Source organism: Parus major, chromosome 10 (assembly GCF_001522545.3).
Source record: "Parus major isolate Abel chromosome 10, Parus_major1.1, whole genome shotgun sequence".
Classification (NCBI taxonomy): domain Eukaryota; kingdom Metazoa; phylum Chordata; class Aves; order Passeriformes; family Paridae; genus Parus; species Parus major.
In genome coordinates, this window is record NC_031779.1 from 1,849,688 (window position 1) to 1,859,860 (window position 10,173).

Genomic DNA, 10,173 nt, shown 5'->3' on the forward strand with positions numbered 1-10,173 from the left:
GCCGCTGAGCCCGGCCGGGCAGAGCGGGCGCCACCGGCTCCGTGCGTGGCTCCCCACCTCGCTCTGCAGGACCACCCCACTGTTCCGTAGGGTCCCCGTGGGGACATGGGTGGCGGGGCAGCCCCGGGGGTCACGGCCCTGGCTGCCCCGACCTGGTTAAAGATTGTCCAGGTTCGCGTGAGAAGCCGCCGTGCCCTCTGTCACCTCTGTCCCCTGAGGACAGGGCGACCCGAGGGGCGAGGTGGGGTTGGGATGGGGCAGAGGGTGCAGCCGGAGGGAGAGGGGACACGTCGGGGGGCGATGCTCGGTGTCCGATGGGGGGCTCAGGCAGCCCCTAGCCCCGGTCTCTGTGGGGTGACGGGCCAGGTCCTGCTCTTCAGGGAGGACAAAGGGCACCAACCCGCTCCCAAAATCTGCCCCCTCCGCCCGCATCCTTGTTCCCAGCCCAGCTGGCACGAGGTGGGAAACAGGCCAGGGGGTCCCGCCCCGCCGGGGGGTCCCAGAGGTGGCATTAGGGACATCGCGTGCGAAGGGGCTCCGGCCAGAGCCGGGAGTCAGTGACCCCGGTCACTCGCAGTCACGCTACGGGTGGGTGGGGGGGGAAATGGTTTTTAAAGGACCAGGGCGGTGGCCTCACGTCCAGGAGCCTGGCCCGGGGTCAAGGCGGCGCCGGAGCAGCTCAGGATCTGCTGCCCCCACGGCTGGCTGGGGCTTGGGGAGCTTGTGGGGGGATCTCCTGCGCTGGGGACAATGGTCGGAGTCAACAAGGGTGACCTCTGCCCCAGGATGCTGCAGCACCTGCGGGGGGACAGCAGTGCCCCGGGCATTTGTGACCCCTCCGTAGGACACGGCCATCCCAGCCTTTTCCAGCCACGAGGAGAGGGAAGCACAAAGCGGGGAGGTACCGGTCGTGCCCACCTGAAACGTCCCCTCTCAGCGCCAGGCGACACCGAGGGGTGCCCCGCGCTGCAGGGCTGACCACGAATGTCACAAATGTCACAAATGTGCCCCACGGCTGGGGACACTCGGCACAGTGTCCATAAAGGTCGGCCGGGGATGCCTCGCACGTGTCCCCAGGTCCCTCGGCGAGGGGCGGCGGCCGGGAGTGAGGGTGTTTTGAAGGTGTTTTTGGGATGTGAGGCTGCCTGGCACGCAAGGCAGCAGCTCTTAACTCTGTTCTCATCAGGAGACAGCCTGCCATCGCAGGGCTTGGCAGCCACCGGCGAGCCGGGGAAGGCTGGGAAGGGGTAGAAAAGGGTCCTGCAGAACCTTTCCGGGACTCTCCTCAGCTTCTCCAGAGCTTTGGGATGTGATGGATGAGGAGTGGATGAGTTCAGGATCAGCGCAAGGTCTGAAACGCTGCTGGGGGGGCGGGGCTCGGGGGTCACTCAGCTCCCCCCAGCCCCAACCCGACCCCATGCAATGGGGTCCGGATAGATCCATTGGGATGGGAGGCACTGGCAGGATCCAGCCAGCCCTGCTCCCACAGCCTGCCTCCCCAAAAGCGTTCCCAAGGGTCTTGCCGGGGCTGGGAAGGCTGCGGCATTCCTGGGAATTATCAGCAGGAATATTAGCAGCCAGCGTTTTGTAACTGTTCTTGCCAAACATTAATGAACGGCGTCATTGCTATTAACGAGCCCGATTAGACCAGATGTTGAAAGCCTTTATTAAATATTAGCTCAGCTTTCACCTGGGCCAAATTCCCACCGGAATTTTCAAAGATTGAAGGAAACTTCGGGCTAAACCCCCAAGCTCTGGCTCATTCCTGCTCATCCCAGCTGCACTTCCCAAACTCCCCTGAATTTTGCCCCACCCGGAGAAGCAGCCTCGCTAGCTCCAGCATTTCTCTGTCGGGTGCCACCCAGAGTTTTGAGGGGATGAACTGCCCCAGCCTTGCCCCGTGCTGCCCCTTCACCTGTCATATCTGCCGGGGTCACCTCCTCCCCTCTGCCCCGCCACTCCTCCTCCTCCTCCTCCTCCTCCTCGCTGCCTGTTTGCCCCGGAGGAGCCGGGGGAAGCGAGCCAGCCGCCTTCTCACGCAAACCTGGCCAATCGTTAACCGGAGCCTGGCTCTGCCCCTGGCCCGGATGATCCTGCCGCTCCCGGGACCTGCCGGCTGATTTCCCCAGGGATGGATGGGGAGGGCTGTGGGTGCCTCGCCACAAACGTGTCCCCTCGCTCACAGCCCGCAGCCCCCCAGCACCTCCCGAGTGCCCGTGCCGGTGACAGCCCACTCTGGCTTCTGGAAACGGCCTGGCCAGCCCAGAAAAGTTTTTTGGGGAAATGCTAGCACCCACATTCTGTCGGCAAGCGATGCTGCCTTCATGTCCAACATCGTCCCCATGGCAGGGCTTAGGGACGCCTTCTTCCTCCCTGTCCTAGGAACCCCCTTCTTCCTCCCCACAGAGGCTCCAGGTCCCTGGCCAGGAGGAGAAGTCACCATTCGTGCCCCAGAGCCTGTCAGAGGGGAGAAAGGCTCTTCCTTGGCTTCCCGGGCAGGTTCCAGCCAGGCTCGGCCCAGTCTGTTAATGGGTAGCTATTCCCAAGGGCTTTGCAGCGTCCAGGTCCCATCCCTCGGGAGATAAATACCCGGTGAGGGGCGAGCTTAGAGAGCCTTGGACTTCCAGGTGGCACAAGAAGGAGCAGGCAGAGGAGAAGGAGGTGACAGGAGAAGCTTGAGGACGATTCCCCCTGCTCCCGGTGCTGATCTCTGCTGGGAGCCCTGGACAGTAAAAACCAGCCCAAGGACTTGCAGGTAGGAGCCAGCCTGTGCGTTTTGGGGAGGGAGGGTTGAACATGGATATAGGACGGGAAGGTCAGTTTTGGGTGTCCCTGCTCATGCAGTGAGCTGTGTGCTCTCACAGAGCAGCCCTGTGGCATCCCCGCTCCCCAGAGTGCCCCAGGACTGTGGCCAGCAGGTCCATCCTCCTGCCTGTAACTCCTGATGGCTTTGGCAGCCCTAGAGCCACATTTACGGAAGAACTGCTGTTCCTTTCCTCCTGCTTCCCTGGCATGTGCCGAGCTGCAGTTTTGCACACCCTGGGAGGGAGCCACGGCTGTGCCAGTGGAGCTTTGGGTTTCCTGCGGGGAAAGGGGTGTCGCTGGAGGCTCTGACGGGCTGAGGTCCCCCTTAAGGGATGGGTGGGTGCGTTTGGAGCCTTCTTGGATGTGCAGCCTGTGCCGCTGGAAAGCCCCAGCGATGCGGGGGCAGCCCCGGCCCCTGAGCTGGTTCAGGGCTGCCCGTACCAGCGTCAGGAAGAGCCGCAGCGCTGAGCCCCGGGCTGATGCCGGCTCTTGCCGTGCCTCCGTTTCCCTCGCGCAGGGCCGCTCCGAGCCGGCGGGGATGCTGAAGGCTGCCATGGGGCTGCTGGGGAGCCCCGCCGCGGTGTCGGCCAGCGAGGTGCTGCTGGTGGCCGCCGTCTTCTGCCTGGTGTTCCTGCTGCTCCAGTGGCTGCAGCAGCAGCAGCAGCAGCCCGTGGCCGAGGGGCTGCGGAGGCCGCCGGGCCCGCGGGGCTATCCCATCCTGGGGAACGTGCTGGAGCTGCGCAAGGACACGCACCTGGCGCTGACGCGGCTGAGCCGGCGCTACGGGGACGTGATGGAGGTGCGCATCGGCACGAGGCCCGTGCTGGTGCTCGGCGGGCTCGACACCATCAGACAAGCCCTGGTCAAGCAAGGAGAGGACTTCATGGGGCGCCCCGACCTCTACAGCTTCCACTACATCACCAACGGGCAGAGCCTGACATTCAGCCCCGACTCCGGGGAGGTGTGGAAAGCGCGCAGGAAGCTGGCCCAGAGCGCCCTGAAGAGCTTCTCCATCGCCCCCAGCCCCACATCGTCCTGCAGCTGCCTGCTGGAGGAGCACGTCTCCAAGGAGGCTGAGTACCTGGTCACCAAATTCCTGCAGCTGATGGAGAAGGAGAAGAGGTTCGAGCCCTACCGGTACCTGGTGGTGTCGGTGACCAACGTCATCTGTGCCATGTGCTTCGGCAAGCGCTACGAGCACGAGGACCAGGAGCTGCTCAGCCTGGTGAATTCTACCGAGAAGTTCACCAATGTGGCTGCTGCCGGTAACCCAGCCGACTTCATCCCCGTGCTCCGGTACCTCCCCAGCCGCAGCATGAAATTGTTTCTAGATTTCAACAGGTACTTACTCAGCTTTCTGCAGAAGAGGGTCAAGGAGCACTATGAGACCTACGATGAGGTAAGAGCTTGCAGGACCCTCAGCTGCTCTCCTCCCCGCTCTATCAGCACGGTGTTTTTGTTCTGGCAGCCAAGCAGCAATGGCCATTGTCCCACCCCAGTCCTCCTCACAGATTCCTAGAATCTCATGGAATCATGGAATATCCTGAGTTGGCTCTCGCATGGATCATCCAGTCCCGCTCCTGGCCCTGCACACACAGCCCAGAGATCCCACCCTGTGCCTCAGAGCGTTGTCCAAACTCCCCTGGAGCTCTGGCAACTTTGGGGCTGTGTCTGTTCCCTGGGGAGCCTGGTCAGAGCCCCACCACCCTCTGGGGGAAGAACCTTTTCCTGAAGGTCCCACCTGAACCCGCCCTTCATGAGCCTCTCAGCATCTCCTTGATTCCCTGTGAGATGTGACCAGTCTGCTGGCTGAACATCTGCTCTGTGCCTGGGTTCCTGGGAGAGCCCTCTCCTTGTTTCCATTGGGACCACAGGAGCTGAGGGATGATGCTCCCCAGAGCTGGCGTGACCCCGGGCTCCCCCAGGAGCACCCAACCCTCTGCCAGCCCTGCTCCGCAACCTTGTCTCCTCTTCCCCTCAGAACAACATCCGGGACATCACGGACTCCCTCATCGAGCAGTGCCTGGACAGAAAACTGGCAGCAAACACATCCATGCAGGTCCCCAAGGAGAAGATTGTCAACCTCGTCAACGACCTCTTTGGAGCAGGTATCCTCTCCCACCTTCCCTCAGCTGTGGCAGACGCTCTCAGGTTTTCTCTGGCTCCTGCTGTCTCACCCTTGCCCAACACCAGCTGGTTTGGGTCTAAGCACTGGCTCTCCTGCTCGCTGGACCTTCCAGGGATACCTCTAGAGACCAGGCTGGGATATCAGCTCTGGAAAAGTGAAGGGCAGGGGTTACAGCTCTGCAGAGCCTCACAAGCCGGGGTGGTTTTTCCTGGCTGTGGGAGATGTTTGTGGGCTGACTCATCTTTCTGTAGAAATTCCCCCAATTCCCAAGAAGTTGTACAAACCTGACACAACCGGGGAGTGGGACAGGTTGGGAAAGCAGGTTATTTTAGTGAAGTTTTTTTAAGGCAGAATAAAGCCCCAAGCCTTGCTGCATGCCCAGGATGTCCCCTGCCTCCTCAGGCAGCCCAGAGGGTGATGGTCAGCCAGCAGGCCAGGGTGGGTGTCATGGGGCTCACCCACACCCCATCCTCTCTGCCCAGGCTTCGACACCGTGACCACAGCCCTGTCCTGGAGCCTCATGTACCTTGTGACGTACCCCGACATCCAGAGGAAGATCCAGGAAGAGCTCGGTGAGTCCACAAACCACATTCCTCTGGGGCCAAACCTCTCTGCTCAGCCCTGACCCCCTTCTCGCTCTCCACCTCCCCCAGACCGGACCATTGGGCGGGAGAGGCGGCCGCGGCTGTCGGACCGGGGCACGCTGCCCTACACGGAAGCTTTTATCCTGGAGATGTTCAGGCATTCCTCCTTTCTGCCCTTCACCATCCCACACAGGTACGGGAGGGCTGGCAGAGCTGCTCTGGGGATGAGGCAGCCTTGAGGCACCATCTTATGGTTCGTGGAGGACACAACTGCCCCCACAGAACCGACACAGCCTTCAGGAGCAGCCTGACAGTCCCCTGAGGATGCAGAAAAACCTTTGGGTTTCCCAACTCTCCGTCTTTTCTCTCCCCAGCACCACCAAGGACACGGTGTTGAACGGCTACTACATCCCAAAGGGTCGCTGCGTGTTCATCAACCAGTGGCAAACGAACCATGATGAGTAAGTGTCTTGTGAGGCACAAACCCTCCTGTGGTGGCAAACAGGTCCCCTCCTGTAGTGCAAAACCATCTAGGATGTTCCTCCTGACAGTTCCCACCTTCCAATGTCCCACCGACACCCATGACCAGGAGAAACCATCTCAGCATCTGTGATGTTCTCCCCTCCAGGAAGCTTTGGAAGGACCCAGAAACCTTCAGGCCCGAGCGTTTCCTCAGTGCTGATGGGACCAAATTGAACAAGGAGGAGGCGGAGCAGGTGCTGGTGTTTGGCCTGGGGAAGAGGAGGTGCATCGGAGAGAACATTGCCCGGTGGCAGGTGTTCCTCTTCCTGGCCACGCTGCTCCAGCAGCTGGAGTTCAGCGTCTGCAAGGGCAGCAGGGTGGACATGACCCCTCTCTATGGACTGTCCCTGAAGCACAAGAGGTGTGAGCACTTCCAGGTCAGGCAGCGCTTCCCCGTGAAGGACAGGAGCTGAGCGGCGACATCTCCAGAGTGTCCTTGCAGCAGGGCTGGCTCTAGAACAACTTTGTGGGGTGATGGGATAAACTGAAACCATTTGGGCTCTTGTTTTATCTGCTTTGTTCTCTAGCAATCGTTGCCTGCTTTGTTTCCTGGTGTTTCTAGTGTTGGGTATTCCATTAAAGGTGTCTATTCCACCACATCCAGTCTTGGGCTGTATCCTTTCGGAATCGCTCTCTGATAGATGCAGGACAGCCAAGCCATGCCATAACCTCACAGCCCCCATCATGACCTCCAAATTACAGAATTACAGAATTGTTTAGGTTGGAAAAGGCTTTAATATCACCAAGGCCACCACTAACCCTCATCCCATCACTAACTCCACCAATGACCACTTTTATGGTGAAGAAATTTTCTCATAATCCAAACTTCCCCTGGTGCAACTTGAGCCTTCATCCACCTCCTTCACCATGGTCACTGGTGGCCCTGAAGGACACAGGGAAGGACACAGGGAAGGACACAGGGAAGGACACAGGGAAGGACACGGGAAAGGACACGGGAAAGGACACGGGGAAGGACACGGGGAAGGACACAGGGAAGGACACAGGGAAGGACACGGGGAAGGACACAGGGAAGGACACGAGGAAGGACACAGGGAAGGACACCTCCAGCCCTGGCTGCTGAGAAAGCCGAGCTGCTGCTGTTCTGGGCTGGAACAAAGGTGTTTTCACAGCAGGAAGAGAATGAGAACCAGGAATTGCTCCAGCTCAAATCCAAGAGTTTACATTGGCTGCCAGTCAGCCCATGCCAGCAGAGCCAGATGCCTCCTTTTCCCCAGCTCGCACGCAAAGCCGCCCCAGCCAACGCCACCGCCTGGCAGCGGTGACACGGGGACAAGCACAACCCCCGGTGAGGTACGCTCTGCTCCTGCACCCGTTCCCAGGGGAGAATTCTGCCCCCACAGCCCCAGACCCCGAGCAGTGGGGCTCCAGCCAGAGCTCCTGCCATGTCCAAATGCCAATCACTCATCAGGCATTGCACAAAAGCTTCCCAGAAGAGGCACAGATGAAAGCATGGTGGGGAAGAGAACGGGGAAGCCGATTGCCCAAGACTTCGGGGAGATCCTGGCTTGCCCAGACCCGCTGAACCAGCCTGGGGGAAAAGGAGTGACTCTGTGTGTCCAGGCTCAGTCGCCAGTTTGTGGAGAAGCACTGAGGTGACGCAGCCTCAGAGAGCCACCCGAATTCTTTGAGCCAGCACAAGCAGCTGTCGGTGTCACACCAGCTTTGTCCTTCCTGCTTAATGCCATAATCCAAATGTTGTAGGAGAAGCACTGGAAGGGGAGGTCCAGACCTGCTGCAGGCTACCAGAGGGAGAAAAGTGGAAGGATGCTTTAGGACAGCCCACGAGGTTCACCAGCCAAATAACAACTCCATCAACTACGGCAAGGACCAGAGCACCAGAGACCCAAAGCCACGTCCCACAAGGGACATCCCAAAGCCAGCATTCCCCTGCTGCAGGGGGAGGTGGGACCATCCACTGGAGGTTCATCTTGGTGAGTGTGGTGACTCACAGGAGCAGCGGGACTGCCCGGGACTCATCGGTGCCGCGGGGTCCCCGTGGGGCAGACCTGGCCCCACAAGTGACGCCGTGGGTCCACAGGCCCCGTTTGCTGCAGCCGTTGCGTGACTCCCGTGCCCCGAAGGCCGCCTGGATGTGCTGATAAGGCTGCAATAAGCAGGAGCAGATACAAAGGACAGCGGGAATGTTTTTCCCCTCTTTGCATGATGAGAGTTTTATTGCTCCGGGGCAGATACACAGCTGACTGTTGATATCAGTGGTGTGGAACAGCCCCTGGCTGGTGGAAGGGCTCTCCAAGATCCATTCATGGATGGCTGAAGAAGTCACCCCTGTGTCAGGATGGAGCAGGGGAAGGGAAGAGGCTGGAGGGGAGAGGAATGAGCAGGCAAGTTATCCTTCCCTTCTCTTCATGGGGCTGGAGGCAAGCAGCCTCTGTACAACTCCCTACCTACACTGAGCACCTCTCCTCTCTTGGTGCTGCTGGAACCATCCCCCAGAGCTGTGCAAGACCTTTCCAGGCATCCTGCAAAGGCAGGAAGGACCCCTGAGACCTTGGTCTGAAATCCCTGCGTGCTCGCCGCTCCTTGGACATCCCACCCAACAGCCCAGGTGCCAGGTGAGGCCCCAGTTTTCCTGCTGGGGTCCATAAAATCATAGAATTGAATCTCCTGATCTGGTGCTGGGGTGAGAGATGCAAGATATCTGTGATGCCTCACTCTGACACCCAAGAAAGCCCTGAATTTCACATTGCACCGTGGAGACAGCTGTTAGAGTTAAGTAGAGAAACTGAAAATATAAGTGTGTAAACCAGAGAGTTTTCTTGAGTCACTGGGTGAGAAATTTAAAGTTTAAGATAGTTTACAAAACAAGACAAGATGGAGGATTTAGGGTGTTGTCTCTTTTCCTTCTTCATCTTCTTCTGTGGGTTTTTGGGTAATAATCAGTGATTGGGTAGAGAATGCTGCAGTGCAGCACACAGGTGTTGGGTCATTGGGTCACTAAGAAAAATAATTAACTTGGTATCTGTTAATTAATAAATCTTAAATAGACATATAAAGACCTTGAAGAAGTTCTTTATTAGCCATTTTGTACCTTTCTATCTTAGTGCACATAGCTCCTTGTAGCCTGTATGCATGTAATGTAGATAAAAGAAGAATAAATAACCAAGTCTGAACAAGAGAAAACTGCCTCTCTCATCAATCCCAGTCCAAAGGGAGAAAGAACCAAACCACGAGTGTCCAATCAGGACAATCTGGAAGACACCCCGAGGATCATCAGTGCAGCTCCTGGTGCTGCAGAGACCCCCCAGCCATCACACCCTGTGCCTCAGAGAGCATTGTCCAAACAGCCCTGGAGCTGTGTGCCCACCCCTGATCAGTGCCCCACCACCCTCTGGCTGAGGAGCCTTTTCCAGGTATCCAGCTGAACCTGCCCTGTCCATCATCATCATCACTGCCACAAAAGCAACTCACTCTGGGTGAGAGGCTCCAGCTCCCCTATCTTTGCCTGCCCCTAATGACCTTCCTCAATTAAGTCCTGCAATTACTCCCCGGGCAGTCTGCGAGTGCCACGGTGTCAGTACTGGAATCGGGGCGGTGATAAGCCGGGGAAGCTTTGATCACTCTGTGGAAAACTGCTTTTATGGCTGGTTTTAAAATGAGTCATGAGTCCAGTGATGGCAGCCGGGCTCCAGCTCCCTTTCCAAATGCTCTCAGCACCCTCATTGCTGCAGGGAAAGCTCTGGGCAGAACTTCTCCCTCTGCCTGGGACACCTGCCCCATGCCAGCACTCGGGCTGGGGGCATCTTCTGGCTGGGAAACGCAGCCCCCAGCCCCAAACTGCACCAGAACAACCTCTTGTGGCTCTCCTCGGGGAAATAGAGGAGTTGCTCTAACACTGGATGAACCTCCTGATTAAAAGTGAACCTTGCACTTCCAGTTTCTGTTCTTCAGCTGGTTGGGATAAGTTACCAGGAGTCATCTCCTCATGGGGATTAATGATTCTGTGTCTCAGTTTTGCTAATATATATTGTATGTTATATATAATATATAATATATTATATATAATATATAATATATATTATATATTATATAATATATAATATATAATATATATTATATATTATATATTATATATTATATATTATATAATATATA

At 57.7% G+C, this 10,173-nt stretch overlaps 1 protein-coding gene across 1 annotated transcript; it reads left to right on the top strand.

Annotated features, from left to right (window-relative positions):
- Window positions 1-2,597: 2,597 nt before the first annotated feature.
- Window positions 2,598-6,638, top strand: LOC107209153 (cytochrome P450 1A5-like). The gene is made up of 7 exons (XM_015638444.2): window positions 2,598-2,755; window positions 3,323-4,204; window positions 4,787-4,913; window positions 5,416-5,505; window positions 5,587-5,710; window positions 5,892-5,978; window positions 6,146-6,638. The coding sequence occupies exons 2-7, from the start codon at window positions 3,344-3,346 to the stop codon at window positions 6,450-6,452; spliced, it is 1,596 nt and encodes a 531-aa protein (XP_015493930.1). The 5' UTR covers window positions 2,598-2,755; window positions 3,323-3,343; the 3' UTR covers window positions 6,453-6,638.
- The last annotated feature ends 3,535 nt before the right edge of the window (window positions 6,639-10,173 follow it).